The sequence below is a fragment of the Brugia malayi genome, assembly GCF_000002995.4.
Source record: "Brugia malayi strain FR3 genome assembly, contig: Bm_v4_Chr2_contig_001, whole genome shotgun sequence".
Classification (NCBI taxonomy): Eukaryota; Metazoa; Nematoda; class Chromadorea; order Rhabditida; family Onchocercidae; genus Brugia; species Brugia malayi.
Window position 1 is genome coordinate 3931788 of NW_025062476.1, and position 20464 is coordinate 3952251.

General features: G+C 31.5%; 3 protein-coding genes across 4 annotated transcripts; all 3 read left to right on the plus strand.

Annotated features, from left to right (window-relative positions):
- Positions 1 to 1626: 1626 nt before the first annotated feature.
- On the plus strand, positions 1627 to 3831 carry Bma-msra-1 (Peptide methionine sulfoxide reductase family protein; the record flags this gene model as incomplete). The annotated part of the gene is made up of 4 exons (XM_001893596.2): positions 1627 to 1780; positions 2244 to 2416; positions 2788 to 2904; positions 3643 to 3831. 4 exons carry the CDS (start codon positions 1627 to 1629, stop codon positions 3829 to 3831), a joined length of 633 nt encoding a protein of 210 aa, XP_001893631.2.
- A 1511-nt stretch (positions 3832 to 5342) lies between these two features.
- Positions 5343 to 12247, plus strand: Bma-tsn-1 (protein F10G7.2, putative; the record flags this gene model as incomplete). 2 transcript variants are annotated; one of them, XM_043078330.1, is made up of 17 exons in its annotated part: positions 5343 to 5435; positions 5923 to 6033; positions 6207 to 6330; positions 6515 to 6593; positions 6721 to 6814; positions 7374 to 7538; positions 7618 to 7877; positions 8178 to 8357; positions 8498 to 8618; positions 8874 to 9022; positions 9115 to 9238; positions 9557 to 9814; positions 9938 to 10126; positions 10499 to 10664; positions 10911 to 11104; positions 11376 to 11699; positions 12158 to 12247. In XM_043078330.1, the coding sequence occupies 17 exons, from the start codon at positions 5343 to 5345 to the stop codon at positions 12245 to 12247; spliced, it is 2721 nt and encodes a 906-aa protein (XP_042934264.1). The 2 variants fall into 2 exon arrangements, with proteins under 2 accessions (XP_042934264.1, XP_042934265.1); XM_043078331.1 differs by lacking the exons at positions 5343 to 5435; positions 5923 to 6033; positions 6207 to 6330; ... (9 more) ...; positions 9938 to 10126; positions 10499 to 10664 and having other exon boundaries at positions 10928 to 11104.
- A 1367-nt stretch (positions 12248 to 13614) lies between these two features.
- Positions 13615 to 19632, plus strand: Bm13926 (protein F10G7.1, putative; the record flags this gene model as incomplete). The annotated part of the gene is made up of 15 exons (XM_001893598.1): positions 13615 to 13714; positions 13939 to 14102; positions 14349 to 14464; positions 14773 to 15042; positions 15321 to 15474; positions 15749 to 15892; positions 16183 to 16324; positions 16499 to 16602; positions 16912 to 16995; positions 17104 to 17285; positions 17362 to 17543; positions 17965 to 18170; positions 18469 to 18712; positions 19013 to 19087; positions 19469 to 19632. 15 exons carry the CDS (start codon positions 13615 to 13617, stop codon positions 19630 to 19632), a joined length of 2331 nt encoding a protein of 776 aa, XP_001893633.1.
- Positions 19633 to 20464: the final 832 nt, after the last annotated feature.

Consider the following 20464-nt stretch of genomic DNA (forward strand, 5'->3'; position numbering starts at 1 on the left):
ATTTATAAGTGTTCTTCGTTTTTACTTTTCATTATGATTTTATCTGAGTCAGTTGTTTGGCTTTGGTCTCACATTTATTTATTTAAATCAATCTGTTCTCCGGTTACAGTTCTCTCGATTACATTTACTTAGCGAGACAAATGGCCACTTAAAGTAAGTGTCTGTAATAGTGATCTATATATAAGATATTTCAAATTCCTGCTGAACTGCTTTTTTCTTTCAATTTAATCTTAAAATCAGTTATTAATGGCGATTTAGTGTCGGAGTCGATCTAAATCGACATTTCATAGGATCGTGTGTGGATTTTGTGTTTCTATATAGTTTGGCTTGCTAATGATTGATACTGTGATTGAAATTCAAATGAGTTCGTTTTGGTATATTGCATTAAGATGAAATTTGTAAACTTATTAAATCTGTGGAAGTTACTATCAAATTTTTGTCAATCTGTTAGCACTTTGCAAATTTTCAAAATTGTTAGATGGGATGAAGCGTACATTATGTGTCTTACCACATTACAAAGAACGCGTTTAGTTCGAGAATGAATGTTATAACTATGAGTTCTTACTAATTGTACTGCTCTTTCATGAGCTCAACAGATCAGTAACCATTCGTGTTGTTACTGTTACAAAATGACCAGTTCTTGTTTTGAAATCAATAAAATGTTGGAAATATTCCGGGAAAGTAACCAATGTCTAGGGAAAAGTGACGTAATATCATTGAAATTATCTTAGAAGCCAGAAAATATATAACTGAAATGGATTCAGTTTCTAGAAAAAGAAATATATATATTGTTAGTGGACAATTGATGCTTAACCTAAATTCCAGCTGATCAGATTGCTTTACTGAAAAATCTATAATCCCATTAGTGCTTGAGAAGATTGAGAAAGTAGCTGAAAAGGAAGCTAATAATAAGAAAACATATTTCCACTCAAACAAACTTCATAAAAAATCGTATAATTGACTTTGATATAAATTATTTGGCTTTGTTTGAAATCGACTTTCTCAAATTTAAAACTTTTTTGTATACGTTTTATTTAAATATATGTATTGTAATATCCTACATACAAGTGCACTCATTTTCCTTCAAACTATCAATATTTCGATGAAACAAAAAGAATTATCTTTGGTCTTTCTGGTTTTCTAATCTGTTTATAATTTGATATCTTCCAACAGCCATTTTCTTTTTTGATTTTTATTGTAAGTAGCATTTAATTACCAATTTCTTTTTGAAATTATTCTACAATTACTACTGGTTTTTAATTGCTTGCAAATTCATCAATATCGCAACCGTATATATGTCATTGATCATATCCTTGCAATTTTCCATAGAATTTATTTGTGATATAGTACAAAAATGAATGTCTTAGATGGATATTGCGAGCTGTTTTTCATGAGACTTTTGAGATAGACTGCAAATTTACCATTGCTATAAGATAAGTAATTGGATAACTCCGTAGTAATCCGATTTGTTATTTGCAAAATCATTTGTTGCTATAAATTTCAATAAAGACGAGAGAATTGAAAGAACTGATTGAAATTTTTGTAGAAATAGCGCTTTTCTTGCAAGAATCAACAAGAAAATTATAATCCCTAATCTATATTTACTAGTGAAAAAAAGAATATATCATGACTAATTTGCAAAAAGCCTATCTTGGGATGCAATGTTTCTGGGGTGCTGAATCGACATTTGCAAAATTGGATGGCGTATTGGCAACACGAGTTGGTTATGCTGGTGGTACCACAGATGCACCGAATTATCGGAATATCGGTGATCATACAGGTCTGTTTATTTTAGTTTTTAAAAATTTTCATTTGTTTATCTTTTTGTATAAAATTTAAAACTATCTTATATGAAATGAATCTGTTCTCACTTCTCTTACTGGATTTCGATTGTTAAAATATTTTCCTAAATCATATGTAAATTAATTAATCTTAAGGAAGGCTTATTTCGAAGTCAGTTCCAACTTGTCTATTTCTGTGCTACATATTCTTTTTCTTTTGTATTAAACTTTCTCGAATTTGGTCAACACTTTAACATACCAAGTAAAATATTATCGTCTGTGTAGTTTAATAAAATTTAACATTAAGATGAGATAAATTACCTTATTATTTGCAAGCTTAGGTTTTAAGAACTCAGGGGATTAAGCCGCAAATCCGACTTCAAATTTTATATTTCTACTGCTTTTTTATATAAGTTGTGAAATTTTTTTTTTTTTTTTTTACGAATATCTCAAATATTGCAGAAGTAACGGAAGTTCAGTTTGACGGAAACATTATAAGTTACAGTGAAGTTCTGGATTGCTTCTGGCGAAATCATAACCCAACTAAAGAATATAAAAAGCAGTATAAATCCGCAATTCTCTATCTGAATGATCAACAAAATGAGATTGCCAAGCAGAGTTTAAAAAAGATACAGGTGATTCACATTTTTCGGTAAACGTTTCTTTTGAAAATATTTTATTCATTTGTATAACTGTCATACTTGGATATTTTCCTGGATTTTGTTGTTTTATTTTTTCTTCTATAATAGAATTACTTGTGAATTGAAATGAAATTTCTAATCCTATTACAAAACTGATTATGATATATTTCTAGATTAATTGTGATGAGTGAATTATCTGTATGGTCTGTTGACCTAAACTTCATGTCGCTTTGAGTTGTTAAAAAGTTTTGTACGTGTGTAAAGATAGAAAAAGTTACAGTACTTTTATAGTGCCACCGAAAAATCATTAAAAAAGATGTAAAACTTTTTGAAATTCCATCTAAAAATTTTTAACAGTTTTCCAGGAGAAATACAACAACCGGAAATTGGATACATATATTCAAAAACTGGTTCAATTTTATCAGGCGGAAGATTACCATCAAAAATATTGGTTGCGTTGTCAAACGGCAATTTTTAAAAAGGTCAACGAGAAAAATTCTTTTTTTTCAGTGAAATTCTAACTTTACATAAATTTGGATCCATAAATTTGAAAGAAATATTTTGGTCTCACTGGTGAAATGATCAATCAAATATGTTGATAAGTTTCAACGATAGAATAAAATTCTTTACCTTTTCATTCCTTCAAAATTGCTTCGTTTTTTTCATAACGATCAAAAGAAATTTTTTGTTGGTCTCGTAAGCGAATAAAAAAATCATATTGCTTTCTTATCAGATTCATTCTAGAAATCAAATTAAAATACAATAATGGTGAGGACTGAGTGATCGTATATTTCCAGAAGCTCACTTGTACTAAAATTGATATTTACTATGATACAACTCTCTCACTATTTTACTGTTTTAGTCCATTTCATTTTGGCTGACTAATTAATTAACATATAGCAATGTTTCAAAAATTGATATTCAAGAATTGAAAATAGTTTTTGCTTTTCCCTTTAAATTTTGTTGTCATAAATAGTTTATGCATTTTATGTTAACAATTTATGCTTTTTTTCTCACCATTTCCCAGATTTTTTTTTTTTGAATTAAAAAATAAAATTACTATTGAAACAATAGCAGAATGATTACATTAATTTCTGGGTAATTCAAGAAACATAATTCTGCCGTTCAGTCTGTCACTGATTCAACTAAATATATTTTTGATTTGATTTTCACAACATTTGATCATATTTTAATGCTATAATAAAAATTTTCTATTGCAGTTGAATCTGAGTAATGAAGAAGTGGTAAGTTCACTATTGGCTACAAAAGTGAATGCATTTTTGGCAGGATATACAAATTTCGATCTCCTCAAACAGCTAGCTAATCAGTATCAATTAGACGATGATGTTACCAAACTAATTGAAAGTATTGCTTTAACAGGTGGAGATACAAAGGCATGTCACGTATAATCGCAGTTGTTAATTTTAAATTCACCGTGTGAGAAAAACGAAAGATAGAGTAGATATGAATCAGATCATTTGATTCACTGTTCATTTCACTCTTTTAAGTATATAGATAAACAAGATGAGGAGGATATTTCTTACTGTATAAGAAATAAATTACTGGTAATTGCTTATTGGTTTGTGTTTGCTTGCCAATAAATATTTATTATCAATGAATTTCAAAATAAATTGTTCATTTGAATCAAACCTAGAAATTTGTGTGTCCCACATGTGTAACAATAGTATGAAATTAGAAATTGAACGAATTCGGCACTGAAGAAGAGATGACATTAACGCGAGACAGATTTCATTCAATCTTGTCATCTAAAATATTGTTAGTGCAATCATCATGCATGTCGTCCATTCCTATCGTAAAATATCGGAAATTTTTCAATTACATAATTTTCTTTCTAATTTTTCTATTTTTTATTTTTTTGATTCCCCAATATAAGCTGGGAAATATGAGAAAAAAGGGAAAAATTCAAGACAAAAATATGAGAACAACTATGATTTACAATCTTATTTGATAATATTTCTACATTTTCATCTCTCATCTAATTCTACGGATTAATCAGAATGTTGCAAATCATTTTAATTTGTAATCATCTAAAAGATTTAAGTCTAATACTATTTCATGTCATTTTTAATTCAATTTATGACATTAACTTTTTACTATTTATTCATTTATTTCCAACAAACATTCTCTCTTTTTCTTTCCTTCCTTCTCGCTCTCTCTTTCTTACTGAATTTTGTGCTGCAATACAGAATGTGATTTGTGGCACGATGGTCATTTACCGTTTAGCCTGGTTGGAATTTCATTAATTACACGTGAGCTTGTCGATGGTTCCACTTATAGCTGTGATTAGTGTTAATTAACATTTAAATTATTGTAATTTGTTCCGATAAATAATAGCTATAGAGTTAATTGTGATAGATATCTGAAAGGTTAATGTGATAAGATGAGATGAAATGAGCGATTGTTGTGTTAAAATTTGGAAATATAATAGTAGTTATGTGAATTGAGGGATAGTGCATATAAATTTGAATTGAATTGGTACATTATGTTATTAAACTAATGGTATGTTTTATTGTTATTGTTTATGCATTTATTGGTTTTTGTTGGTGATTGCAAATTTCTGAGAGCAGTGTTATGTGTTAAAGTGTTAAAATTTTAAATAAAGGGAGTAGTAATATATGATAATTAAATAGCTCTTTTTGTAGAATATAATTAACGAACAACTGATTAAAATTTACTGACAAGAATAATCAGTGATCGAAGTTTGTGGTGTAAAATCAAATAAACAATATTTTAGAGGTTAAAATATTGAAACAAAATGTTTGGTAAGGAAATCTGCTAATAAAATAATTGGTGCCGTGATTAACTATTGAAATAATTTGGTTTGAAATAGTAGATTGATATTTGGTTGAAGTTCAATCAGTGAAAAAATGTTTTAAGGTTCCCTTGCAAGGTTTGAAAGATGTCGGAGCAACAAACCCAGCCACAACAAGCATCATCATTGAAGCGAGGCTTGGTGAAACAAGTCCTATGTGGTGATGCTATCGTTTTGCAGGTATTTTTTTATTTCATCCCATGATTTTACATTTCTTTCATATTAGATATACGTAACATAGCATGTCTATTGTTTAAACATTATCGCGTTTTAAAGATGTTAACAAAGCTAAATATGCTTATATTTTTATTTCTCTATCCAACTTTTAAATGACCTTTATAACTAATTTGATTAATCAGGAGTGTGGTGACTAGAAAGAACAGTTATTTATCTGAAATTCTTGAAGAATATCATGTAGTTTTATTTCAGTACTAAGTGAGCGCGGAAGTTGCTTAGGGATTCTGATGTGTCACGGGCGTAATTTAAGCAATTAGGATTCATAATTTTACTATCACTTAATTTAACAGTGGTTTGTTCACGTGTATTGTAGAGACATATAACACGCTTACAGCACAGAATGATCATGTGTAAATGAAAAAACTGATTTAGAAATAAAACATTTAGAAAAGAACCACATCACCGCTACTGGTAGCAGTGATATTTTCAGGGTCCACCAATGAATGGACCTCCGAAGGAGGTAACAGTTTATTTGAGCAATGTGATTGCACCACGGCTGGCTAAAAGACCGACGGATACTGAATCCGGCAAGGAAGACGAGGTAAACGCAAAGTTTCCAAAATGATGTAGAAGGAAATATAAAACAACTGTTAAATGTGGTTATGATGGCATAAAAGATTAGAATATAAGCCTCAAAAGTTGAAAACTTTATAGTAGACGAGATGTGTAGAAATTTCAACTGGAATATGAATGGAAATGTAATGAGTTTTGCAGCCGTTTGCTTGGGAATCAAGAGAATTTCTGCGCAAAAAACTTATTGGCCAGAATGTTGTTTTTCGATGCGATTATACGGCTACATCAGGAAGAGATCATGGCCGGATATATCTCGGTGGTACAAGTAAATTTTTTTTAGCATTGAGTGGTGTTTAAAATTTCTTAATTTAATATATATTATAATCACCTCTTTATTTAGGACAACTTTATTTTGCTTATAGCAACAAATTTTAAATTCATGTATTTGTATGAATTTTAAACTGACATAAAGATTTCATATTGCAAAGTTCTAATGTTTCTTTCTTCAGATCTTGAAAATTCGGAAAATGTAACGGAGACATGCGTATCTGAAGGTTGGGTTGAAGTGAGACTAGGGCGTGTTACTGAGTAAGTTGTATATTTCTGAAATTATCAATCATAAATGCTTTTCTAATTTTAAAGTGGGTGAATCTTGTACTGTAATTTATGGATTAACACATTAAGTTTTAAACATAGTTCGCATTGCGTGTTTTAGCGAATATAGCACAAAGCTATTGGAGTTGCAAGAAGTTGCAAAAGCTGCGAAGAAAGGAAAATGGGCATTAGAGGAAGGAAACGCACAACAACATGTACGATTAAAAGTTTTTCTGGCATTTCGACACTTATAAAGCTCAGAACTTGTCGGTCTTGTTAGTCCATTAGGTTTCAGCTGTTAGTGCTAATATCAGTGGCTTAGTGATGACTTATTTTTTTGGCCTGCTGTTCACCGTTGCTGTTTGCTTTTTATTTAACACTACTTCTTTTATCCAAAATAAGAAGTCATTGGTAAAAAGTGAAAAAAAAAAAAAAAAAAAGCGTAAACTAGCAAACTGAGCTAAAATGATGCCAATCTAATATCAAATTCTAACAGTACAAAAAATAGTTGGTCTTGTTCCGAACACTCGATCATGTATTACATACGGTAATGATTACGAGGGATGGTTATCTAGACTTTCCTAAGATTTTCAATAAGTCAAAAAAAGGTGGAAAATCATTCACTTTTTTCTGGTTGCTCTCTTTCTCTCTCCCCTTCCTCCCCCCTCTTCCCACTCCTCCTGTACAGCTATATTTTTGTTTTTATTTGGTGTTTTTTTTTTTTTTTTTCAACATTTTATTTATCATTGTGAAACAATTTTGTCCCATTAACAGGTGCGACAGGTGAAATGGATTATAGAAAATCCACGAGCTCTTGTTGATACACTCAAGCAACAAAAGATCAAAGCTATTGTTGAGCAGGTACGAGATGGTTCAACCATCCGTGCCTTCTTATTGCCTGATTTCTATTATATAACACTTATGTTATCAGGCATTAAAGTAAGTTTTTTTATTTGGTTTGCTTATGAATATTAGAATTTCTCATGAGGAATAAAATTTTTGAAAATTCAATTTTCAGGCACCAGCCATACGTGCTGGAGCGGATGGTCGAGCGGAAGACTATGCTGAAGAAGCACGTTATTTTGTAGAATGTCGTTTGTTACAAAGAGATGTAGAAATTATTCTGGAAGGTACTTCCAATCAGAATTTTGTTGGTTCCGTCATACATCCCAAAGGAAATATCGCTGAGCTGTTGCTTAAAGAAGGTTTTGCAAAATGTGTCGATTGGTCGATTGCTTTGGCCACATCAGGACCAGAAGTACTACGTGCAGCAGAAAAGTTCGTTATACATTACCTCTTTCTCAGATTACTTGATTAATTAATGAAGATCAATTTACGAGTTTGGCAGAAATAAGTAACAGCCTTGTTCATCTACCGCTCCAATGATAATATGAATAATGCTTGCTTCGCATTGAAATCATATCCTTTTTTGATCGTATTCTAACTTATTTGCTTTTTCCCAAATATCTTAAGCCTCCCCGTTAAATTTGGATTTTGCTATTCGTCTTTATCGGTAGAAGTTAGCATTCATATTGTTTTTGAAAAAATGATAATCTTTTGTTTACCAAATTGTTTTAGGATAGCGAAAGAGAAAAGACTTCGTTTTTGGCGTGCTTATCAACCTCCTAATCAGTTGGATATCGACAAGAAATCATTTACCGCAAAAGTGATTGAAATTGTGATGGGTGATGCACTTGTTGTGCAAAAAGAAAATGGTGATGAAATGAAGATCTGGCTGTCTTCCGTAAGACCACCAAGGTTATTAGTTCATTTAATAGTGTCTTAAGTTTTGAAGATGTTATGATCTATCATCAAAATTTCTAATTCTTTGAGATCTCTTGTGGTTATTACATTGCGAAGAGTTCTATTACGACATTACTTTTTTTTTTTTTTTGCAGGGAGGACAATCGAGACACAGAAAACAAGATTGGTCGACAGTTTCGACCATTGTACGACATTCCTTATCTATTTGAAGCTCGTGAATTTTTACGTAAACGATTGGTGGGCAAGAAAGTTCAGGTATGCTCTAATGCAAAATGTGGCGCACTTTTTCGATCCAAAGGAAAGAATACCATTCCAAATCCTCATGATTAAATGTGAGATAATTCTCCATATACATCATTAGGCGTCTGCTGGTGTCCAGTAACGATTTACTCAGGGAAAGTTAGAATAACTTTGAATAACAGCGTACACGGAATCCTCTTAATTTCAAAAACTTTACTTTGTGGAATGGTTGTTTATGCTATTTAATTATTTTGATTTATTTAATTTTAGGTTACTATTGATTACGTACAAGGCAAAACAGAACAGTTCCCGGAGAAAATTTGTTGCACCGTTATGTCAGGAGGACTGAATGTTGCCGAAGCGCTTGTTTCGAAGGGCCTGGCGAAGGTAATACGATACAGAAGTGATGATGACAATAGGTACAATTAGTTCTTTTTTTTTAAAGCGAAGTACTACTTGGTTTCTCTTTGAAATTTTGAATTATAAATTCAGGAGAAATGGCTGTTTTTAGATCTTCCCAATACGATGCTTTATTAGCTGCTGAAGCAAAAGCAGAAAAGAGCAAAAAGGGTCTATTTGCCGACAAGGAACTGGGTGATAAAGGCCCAGTTTTGAGGATTCAAGAATTGCAAGGAGTTAGTGTGTTGTTGTTTTCCGTATTTTCCTTCTGTTTTTAAATTATTTGCATATTCTCTAAATAAATGTCAGTAATCTGGGTTGCTCAGTGAGTTTATATGGAAATCTGATAGTTGTCAATTTATATGCAAAACAGCGCAGAGAAACTTGTTAATAGTAGCCAAGGCGATTAATATCGGAAAGGAAGGATTCGGCGCTATTTCTAGATTGTTGATTTATGGTTTGGTGATCATGTTACCTCAATTTATAGTTTAAAAAATTAAGCTTTTTTATACTTACCTCATACACTACATAAAAGTGAATGTTTTATTTTGCAGGACGCGCAGCGGTCGAAACAGTTCTTGCCTTATTTACAAAGATCGGGTCGATCAGAGGGTATTGTAGAATTTATCGCATCTGGTAGTCGAGTACGCCTATATGTGCCTAAAGAAACGTGCCTTATAACCTTTCTGTTTTCTGGTATTGATTGTCCCCGTGGTGCTCGTATTGGTCCAGGTGGTAAATTGATTGGTGAAAATGAACCGTTTGCCGAGGAAGCTGCTAAATTTACACGTTCAAAAATTATGCAGCGTGAGGTTAGTTTCCATTTTTTGCTGAGTTTTGTGGAATTTTTTGATGCTACTGATCTTCAGCATTATGACTATATTAGGGTTTCTTTGTGCTTTACAATTCTTGGTAATAAAAAAAATTCTTTCCAGGTAGAAGTAGAAGTGGAAGGTATGGACAAGTCAGGAAGTTTCATTGGCTATATGTTTGTACAAACTGAACAGGGTCTTTGTAACATGAGTATAGCGTTAGTAGAAAATGGTCTAGCAAGTGTGCATTTTACAGCTGAAAAAGGTGCATATTACTCTCAGCTTTGTGTTGCGGAAGAAAAAGCTAAGAAGGTCTCAGTTTTTTATTGTTATTGGATGCATATTTTCTTTAAATTTTACAGTCCATATTTTTGTTTGTTGTTCAGTTTGAATCAGTTTACATTAATTTTTTATGCTATTAATATGTTGATATTTGTATTTCCAAACTTTCTTTTTTGTTGGCTTGTTTTTATTGTATAGTAATATACCAACTGCTATCAAATCATCGGTTTGATATTCATAAATCTTTTTTTGGTGCAATGATAAGTACAGATATGGAAATCAGGAAGAAGTTAGTGACTATTTCATCTTACTGTATATCATTTGAATTTGGTGAGAATCTGATATTGACTAAGGAGTTATTTGGAGTTGTTATAATGAACATTTTTTCTTTCTTAATTTTAGGCAAAATTAGGAATATGGGTGAAATGGGTTGATGAAGAAGCCATTGTGCAAGCTGAAATTGCTTCAGCAGATGAGAAGATGGAGCGTACAATAAATTATCGGAAAGTAGTTGTTACCGATGTGCAGAGAGGGAATTTCAAATTTGCTGCTCAATCAGTGGATGATGGTAGGTCGATTGAAGCTTTTGGTAGGGAGGATTAAAAGTTAAAGCTATAACTATAGGTCTCCATTTAAAAAATACGATTTTGGAAGGATAAATAGTTAATACTTGTTCATTTTAAATTCTTTTTCAATTTTTGATTATAATTTTATGGTTAAAAAGTCCCCATTGCAGTGCTTCTCTCATCGAAGTATTTTCTTCATCTTTGGAATTGATTTAGACATAAGTTATTAATTGTTATGGATCTTATAGGTCCAAAACTTGAAAAAATGATGAAAGAGTTACGTGAAGAGTTGAGGAAGAAACCACCAGTAGTTGGCGCATATGTACCACGACGTGGAGATTTGTGCGTTGCACGGTTTTCTGCTGATAAATTATGGTATCGAGCGCGTGTTGAAGGAATAAAAGGAAAAAGCATCGATATTTTATATATCGACTTTGGAAATGTTATTTATTTTTAATTTATAATAAATAGTTGGAAAAAAAAAAAAAAACTGGGATTAGTTAATCAGGTTATCTGTATAAATAACTTTATGGAAATTTTACAATGTTATATGGCATCATTATGTTAGATATGAAAGAATTTTGGCCCTTATGATTGAGTAGTGTGAAGAATTAAAATATTTCAAAAATTTTTTTAGTTTTAATATTTATGTATTTTACTTCGTAATTTAAAAGTAATCGTGTAAAGTGTAGTACAGGAATCAGTGATTACAGAGAGAAGTTGTTGACGTTACATCAATGGCTGCTTTACCAGCTGGTTATGCAACACAACCAGCAGGTGCACGTGAATACCAAATGGCTTTCTTGCAAATGCCTAACGATGTTGACCATGCGAATAACTCGAATATAGCATTTGAGCAAATTCTATTCTCAGTACCATTCATGTTTATAAACATTGAATATCGGAATGGGGGAATAGAAAACGTCACAGCAATCATTGAAACATCTGATGGTACGCGTACTGACGTTGCGAAAACACTTATTGCAGAAGGACATGCTCTGACAGAACAGAAACGAGAAAAAAGATTCGCTTCATTGGTAACTGTTTTTTCTCTCCTTATGCTTTACTAAATTATATTAATATGGAACTAATAAGACGAATAGAGTGTGAAATTAAATTGTGAGGTTATTATAATATGTTGACTAAGTGAAGTTTTTACCAAAAAATATGTCATCAGTGACAAAAATTTCATATACTTAATAAGAGTGAATTGCAGGTAAAAAGATGAGTAAAACTCTATGTGAAAGTATTTTTACTTTCCCGATATAATTATTGGGTTTTTACTGCCAGGTTTTGATTTTTAGTGCACGTCGATTGTTGCTAGTGTTTTAGTGTATCTCTTGCATTTTGTTTAAACATCCTCATTGATATTGAATTAAATACCATTTATAAGGACTAAAAAATCTGATGAATGAAACACTTTTTATACATGATGAGAAAATGGGGAGATATCATTAGAATTTATGAAGCATGCACAAATATGCTTTTTTTGCAGATTGCAGAATATCAAGAAACCGAGAAGATTGCACGCCGTGAGCATCGTAACATTTGGGAATATGGTGATTTTACCGGCAATGAATTATAGAAAAATGCTAAGAGTCTGGAAATGAGCTGTAATGCTAAAAGTCTGAAAATGAGGAAGAAAGAAAAACTATTGCTGCGTTTTTGTTCAGTTTCATTGTTAGAATTGGTAGGTACAATTTTAATTGTTTTGTTGTCGTTATCACTTTCGGCTTTCTTTTTATTATCCAATTTGCCTTTTTATCTTTTCATACCTAACATATCTTCTTGTTAAAAAAATAAACGTAAGCGCTTCCGCTTTTGTTATTGTATCAACATGTGCTATGTGATCGTAGTAATATGTGATTTGTTTTATTTGATTCTGGTCCGGTGAAGGGATAACAATTAAATTCCTTCTACACATAACTTTTTTAATCATAACTGGGTGTTGAAAACGATCAGATGTCTCTTAATTTTGTTAGGCGTATTGACCAAGTTTTTTCGTCTCTTGTTGTATTACCTTTCATTCAAGATAGAATTCTTTCTAGCTTGACCTAACGGTTATAATAGGACGAGGTAGTTATTTAAACAAATATTGTTAATGATATTATTTCATCGGTTATTCATTGTCATTTCATTAGTTTCAGCACTGTTTCAAAAAAAAAAAACGATCGTTTTTCGTTTTTTTCTTGCAGTTCATTGCTCTAATAGGGTGATTGTGATATACTTTTATTTTTCTGTACTTTTTTTGTTTCATATCCATAAATTTCCTAAAATCTCCTTTGAAATATACCTTCATTATTCTCCGGAATGTTCTAGTAATTGCTAATACAAGTTTGTTTTCTCCTTTCTTATTCTTCTCGCTTACTTTATTTTTCAATTTCTGCGCAGGTATTTTTTTAGGTCTGTTCCAGTTTCAAGTTTTCCTGTGATTCTTTTTCTATGTTAAGAAAGTTTGTTTTTTATGGTTGTTTCTTTCTCTAGTAATTGTTGTGAAAAAGTTTTTGAAAATAAATGCATCTTTTTCTTCTGAGATTTACTGTATGGGATTTTTGAAATGATGAAAGATCGACGTTCATCGGCTATGTATTTTATATTATGCAATGATTAATATGTTGGGCGATATTTATGGGAAACTGAAACTATTTCTGAATTTTCGAGATCATCAAACATTCATAAATTGATTCGGCAGTCATGAATTACATTATCATTCTAAGTGTTAGGCAGGAAATCTTTGTAAGTGTCGATCAGAGATGAGATTGAAATGATATTAGCGCTGCTATCTTTAATCTATTTTGAAGTGTACGCAACTTTTGCGATTTCCAAGTATTGTTTTTGTTATATGAAGGAGACATGAAAATAGAGTCTCTTGAAAATGAAATCTCTGAATGTTTTTCTATTTATTAGGAACGTTCTGCTGCAGTTCTTATTTCTCAGAAATATTGTGGGAATATGGGCGCTGGACATCGTGCAGGACCACTGAAACAATCAAATAAGAGACATAAAAATGGTCGGCATCGTACTAAAGGTGCATTGGATGCGGCTGTTGGAGGTTTTTGTTTTTTATTTAATTTCTACTCAGGATTGGATGAACTAAAATTTTATATGATTTAGTGAGTTTCTACTTTCAGGAATAATATTCGATTGAATTGAAATCACTTCAGATTAAAGTGGACAAATCAGATTAATTAATCGTTAATTAGAAGATTTGAGGAAACGATAGAGGAATAAAAATATTAGAGTGCTACTCGGATGTTCTATAATGTTTTTTTTCAGGTAAAATAAGTTGTAAAGCTGTAACAGGAAAACAGCGGTTTTTAGTTGGCAAAAAAGCTCGACGTCTCCAAGCTCAACAATTACGTGAAAATAAACGTGCTGCTTTATTATGTGGTGGTTATGCCATTTCTAATAGCTATCTTCAACAACCTCCGATATTTGTCGTACTTTTTTTTTTTTGATTGTATTAATTAATTTCATTCCTCAAAATTTTCTTTTATATGCTTAGTTTGGAAATTAAAATAGTTTTTTATTTGGTCGCTCAAGAAAATTTTAATAGGTTTTTCCAGAAGATTTCTGGACGCTAGCAATAAAGGATAATAGATTTTAAATCTATTAAAGTCTTTGAAGTTAATTTTATCATCGTTTGTTTCATTTACTTATTTCGTTAAATTCAATTTATGTTTCAGACTGTCTTATCGTTTGATCAAAATTATACAGCGGATGAACTTGTAGCGCTATTATGTTCCTGTGACGAAACTTCTTATCGGAAAACGAGTTATAATGGTTGTTTAAATCATCTTTGGTAAGTTTTTTTAACTAAATTTTTTTAAAAATTCATTAAGAAGTTGACAGTCGATATATAGTACTTCTAGATGTTTGCATCATTTTATGTTTTATACAATTGATGTAATCGCTTCTGTTGTACTTTTAATTTGATTTTATGCCATTTGTGAATATTTTGGGAGTTATACGATTTCGATTGTCAAATCCTTCCCTTTAATTCATTCTTTACTTATGTTGTTAGTATCTTTCATAGTTTTATTTGCGTTTTCTTTTTTTTTTTTTTGAGAGCAACATTCAAAGGGGCATAAAATTTTCCTTTCTTTTTAGCATAAAACGACTTAAAGGTCGCTTTGTGTTTACCGCACCAGATTGTTCAAACATTAATGATGTACTTGATTATGTGAAAATATCCGATGTCATTACCTTCATTTGGCCATCTAATGGTGAAATTACCCCAGAACATGATATTTTAATGAGTACATTATTGGCACATGGCTTATCAGTTGCAGTGCACTTTGTACCAGGACTGCGTGCAACTGCAACTCCGAAACAAAAAGAAATTATACGCAAAAATGTTACGAAATTGATCGCAAATTGGTAATTCTTCGTCGATATTTCAGAGCTGTTAATTCTATAGTCGAAGCTAGGAATTAAAGAAAAAAAATTTCTGCTTTATAACTTCAATTTATATATCTTTATATTTAGCAAAGGTGTATTAAGGGTCGATGTTGGTTTAGTTTTATTTATCATTTATATTTGCTTATTATGTTAATCATATTTTTTTCATTTGAGTCAGTATAAGGATTTATGTTTATGTTAAGGTATGTGTAAGATTAAAAATATTCCGACAATATTTTTTAATTCCCTGATTTAAGGAGCTTTGGTGATAGTAAACTGATGCCTTGCGATAGCGAAAATGATGCTTTAGTCGCCCTACGTTTGCTTAGTACTATGAAGAAGAAGCTATCCTACATGCAACGGATTCGACCACATGTAATTGCTGAAAATGTTGAAAAGAGTGAAATTGAGGTATAACTTTCTTTACCGAGTTAAATTTCATTGCATCTAAGATTGAAAGGAAAGTGAATATAATTCATTAAAATGAATTTTAATATGACGAATAAATTTAAAGGACGATGATTGACAGTATAATGTTAAGAATGGATCGGCTGGATATTGACGTTAGGAACCTGCATTACCCGAAAGTAGTCACCGTAATCTTAGACTCTGACTGAAAGACATATAAATTTAAACAAATTTATAATTGAAGTTTATATAACGAAACTAACAATTATACTATTAGGGAGATTTATGCACGCTGAAGGTTTCCGGACATCTGAGGGGACCGCCGTTAAATGTTAACGGTCTTGTTCACGTGCCATGGTTGGGTGATTTCCAGATAAAACAAGTTGTCATCGAAGATGATCCGTTTGCACCAGATAAGAAGGTTTTTGAAAGTTTAGCTTTTTTGGGAAATCTGAATGATGAAGCGTTTTTATGACCCAGAGAACCTCAGGAAATCGTTTTGTGATAAATTAGACTGGACGAAGTGTGAAAATTATAACATATAAGTAATCAAAACAAAAATTGTTTTAGGATTTCTTTATTAAACTGAATTATTTGAGAAAGCTCCTTATCCGTGAAAACAGTACTGCACGAGCATAAATTGCATGAAATTTAATTTAGGAATTTATATAGAACCAAATAGGACATTTGTGATGCTTTAATAATTTGCAGGTTTGGTTTGGTATCAAAGCTTCAGGATCTGTATTTAAACCGGACGTGAATCTGCAGGCATCACTGGAATCCGAAATGATTCCAGATCCTATGGATGGAGAGCAGACATGGCCGACTGAAGACGAAATTGTGAAGGAAGCATGTGGGTTCACTTTTCTTTCGCCGTTGAATTTTTGAGCTATTGAACTTTTGCATAAATTCCTGTTGGAATTTTTCGAGAAACTTGAAATCTTTAAAAATGGTAGGGTTTTAGTGTTATTCTATCGATTGCTGTATGACTTAAGTTTTGGAAGTTGATGGAAAGGAAACTTTTCAGTTAAAACAAGGAAAATAGTTAAAAATGTACCTGTTGGCACATCGGCATATCAAGCTGAGTGGATTATTAATGATGAAGATGAGATATCAGACGAAGAGATTGAGGTTTTTTTGATATTTGATTTTTGGTTTTTGAAATGCAGCGACACATTTAAATTTAGTAAAACTTTCAAGGCACAAACTTTTTCGAGTCATTTACTTCTTTAATTCTCGAAATCGAATCAGTTGTAGATTCAAGTACTGGAAACACCAATTGCTACTATTGACTGAAATAAACAAGAGTACTGGATTAAAAATAAACCAATAAAATTTTTAAAATTACAAAAATAGCATTAGGAGATTTTCAATGATGCGATTCTCTCTCTCTCTCTCTCATTCTCAAGCAGTTATTTACAATTATCGCGATTTTTCTAGGAAGAACTGGAAGAAAATAATGACATGAAAGAAGTAATGGATAGCGGGGAGTCGGATATTGAGAATGAAATGGAAATGGAAAAAGTACGTTTTTCCTTTCTCTTTATTATGGGTCCTTCATTATTTCAAATTGATTTTAATTCGAAGAGGCAAACTAAGCTGTATTTCAATAAATTTCATCTCCAAATTTAGATGAGTATCATAAGTGATGCTGAAAGTTCGATGGATATTAAAGACGAAGAAATCAATATGGCAGAAGTGGAGAAATACAGGGAAGCTCGTGAAAATGAACAGTTCCCTGACGAAATTGATACACCAATAGATGTAGCAGCTAGAATTCGTTTCCAAAGATATCGCTCTTTAAAAAGTTTCAGGTTTTCTCATTATTTGAATATGTTTCCCCAAATGAATTAAAAATTAGGTCTTTGTAAATTTTGGATAAAATTTCAGAACATCTCCTTGGGATCCGCTTGAAAATCTTCCAAAAACATATTCTCGAATTTTTAAATTTTTGGATTATCGGCACTCCAAAAAAGTCGCGTTGTTGAATAGTGCAACTGAAACTGAATATAGTCCACCGCGAGGCGCATTCATTTCTATTTATATCTCCAAAGTACCCACTAATTTAATAGGTATTTATTTTTCGTCATCTTACTACTATTCAAGATTTTTCAAGCTAACTATTATTCTTGTAGACTTGTTGGGCTCGGTGAAACTGTAGCGTCTTTTCTCTTTGCAGAACGAATAAATGAATTAGTAGAAGGGACATTTGTATCGACTTTGGGAATGTTACTCCCCATTTTATTTATAATAAATAATAAATAAATCTCATATTACTCAAGAAACTAGGACGATGAACTGTAAAACAAAATTGGATGATACTCATAGTTATACTTTTAGTTTTTCAGCTCTACATTACTCGATAAAAGAAATTGGAATTTTATAATATTAAGAACTTATTTTCTGAAGGCGTTCATTTTGTAGTTTTGTTGTTCGATAATGATTCTTTAATTGTAAAGGAAATCATAATGATTCTTGTTAACTTTTTTCTAGATATTTGGCCACGTAGTAAGCCATTAATAATTTACGGATTGCTAGCGCACGAACAGAAGATGTCAGTTCTTAATATGGTGCTTAAAAGACATCCATCTTGTACTGTACCAATATCAAACAAACAAAAATTGATATTTCATGTGGGTTATCGACATTTTGAAGCAGAACCAATCTTTTCACAACATACAAATGGTGATAAATTCAAGGTAATTTTTGAATTTCAGTGAATGTTGCTTTTAATCTTCTTCCGTTGCTGCTGGCGTATATGATTTTTTGTGACTATATTTTGCGAATGGGCAAAAATAGGTCTTAATTTTGGCTTTTCTAGAAAATAAAGAGTATGATTAAGTAAGCAAATGAATACGCAGAAGAAAAATTTTGAATACAAACTAAGTCGTAAACATTATGGTTTATTAATGGCACGTAATAGTCGGTTTAATTCAAAATAGTCTTCAATCGATTTTTTAATTTATTTCTAAAACAGGATGTTTCACATGCTTACAGATGGAGCGGTTCATGCCGAACGATGGCGCATTTGTTGCTTCTGTATTTGCACCAATAATATTCGCGCCCGTTCCTGTACTAGTCTATCGATTAGATAGACGAGGAAATCAGCAACTTATAGCAACGGGTGGTGTGCTAAATGTTAATCCGGATCGAATCATTCTCAAACGCATCATTTTATCTGGACATCCGTTTAAAATTAATCGAAGAAGTGTCGTTGTACGGTATATGTTTTTCAATCGCGGTATGTTTTCTTGGTTGAGAATTAGAAAAACTATCAGAGAATGCATGATTAGCAGGCAAAAGATTATTCACTATCCCCTCATAAACATTAGTCAATATTAGGCACTTAATTATTTGCAAAGTAGCTTTTATTTCACAGGATAAAACCGAAATATTTTTGTTTTTTTATATATGTACCTCAGTCAATATGAGCAAAATTGTAATGATATATCAGTAAAATTTAAACTGAATGTTACAGCGTTTTTTAAGCTATTTAAAAAGAATAGTACATTGTTAAAATCAATATTTTTTTTCTTTTCAGAGGACATTGAATGGTTTAAACCTGTAGAATTGCGCACTCCACGTGGTCGAAGAGGACACATTAAGGAAGCGTTAGGTGATTTCTTTTTCAAGTCATTCATGAGTAAGAGTCGCGTTAAAACTCTTTCGAAAACTTTGAAGGAAAGAAGGAAACCAGTGCATCAGATATGACAATTTAAGTCGTTTGGAAAAAAACAGAACTTTTGGTGTCCTACCCGTACTTCTAAATTTTCGAAAATTTTTTCGAAACTAATCAATAATATTTGACCTGAAAACTGACGAATAATACTTACTTGATAGTGCCGTGAATAGTTGCGTAGTAATTCGAGGAACTTGTAAAGGGAGTTCTTTGTGAACGAGAGAATGTTCGATTTACCTAGCGGATGTTTAGGTTATTGAAATGGAATTAGCTCAATATGCTTATTAAATTATTGATTTATTTCTTATTTCATTTCAGGTACGCATGGACATATGAAATGTGTATTTGATCAGCAGCTTAATGCGATGGATACGGTGATGATGAGTCTTTACAAGCGAGTTTTCCCGAAATGGACGTACAAACCTATCATGCTTCATTCTTTGTGTGTGTCACCTAAGGAATCTGAGATGATGGAAATATGATTTGCAACGGTTGTATTTTCATATTCATGTTATTTATGATTATGGATAATGACTGAAAATTAGTTGGAATTCATTTACTTTAAAATTGAACGATAATCGTGTCAGGACTTGCTTTTTTGGAAACGTTAAGTTGCTATTGTGCTCGAAGTCTGAATTTTTGTCAAACTTGTATTTTTTCATTTTGTTTCTAAATTTTATTATCTGTCGAAATTATTGTTAATTTTAATTCTTTATACTGGCAATAAAAAAAATCGTGCTGTCCCACAGTTTTTCTTTTTTTTTTAAAATGATTCTATGAGACAAGAATGAATCTCAAACATTTGGATATAATTCTGATAATTCTTGCTGCATTTATTGTCTTCTATTGACAATTTTGGTCTTTCACCGCAATTATGCAATATTTCAAACCCTTGTTTTATTCATTTCTTTTGAAGCAGCGTAAGGCTTATAGTTTGTTACACAATTTAGTAGCATAAAATCATATCACAGTAATTATTTTTAGGAACAAAATAAGAGCAAATATATGTTTATGGATTTGTGCAGTTTTTCACTCGGTAATCTTCCAAAATACTATTAACATGATATTACTCTCAATATATCCATCGTAATTCGTGAAAATTATAGGGGGATTCCTTTTTAATGAAAATATATGCTTTAGAGAACTTGGTAGGAATTGGACTAATGAAGCTATAAATTATTAAAACCTGGTTTTTGTTTTGAATGACGTTCTATGTATTACTATAATTGCATGTGGTACCGTATAAGATGGTAAAGTGAATTTAATAAAGGTGGGAATCCAAAAAGGATTTTAACTTTAGTTCCGAATATATAT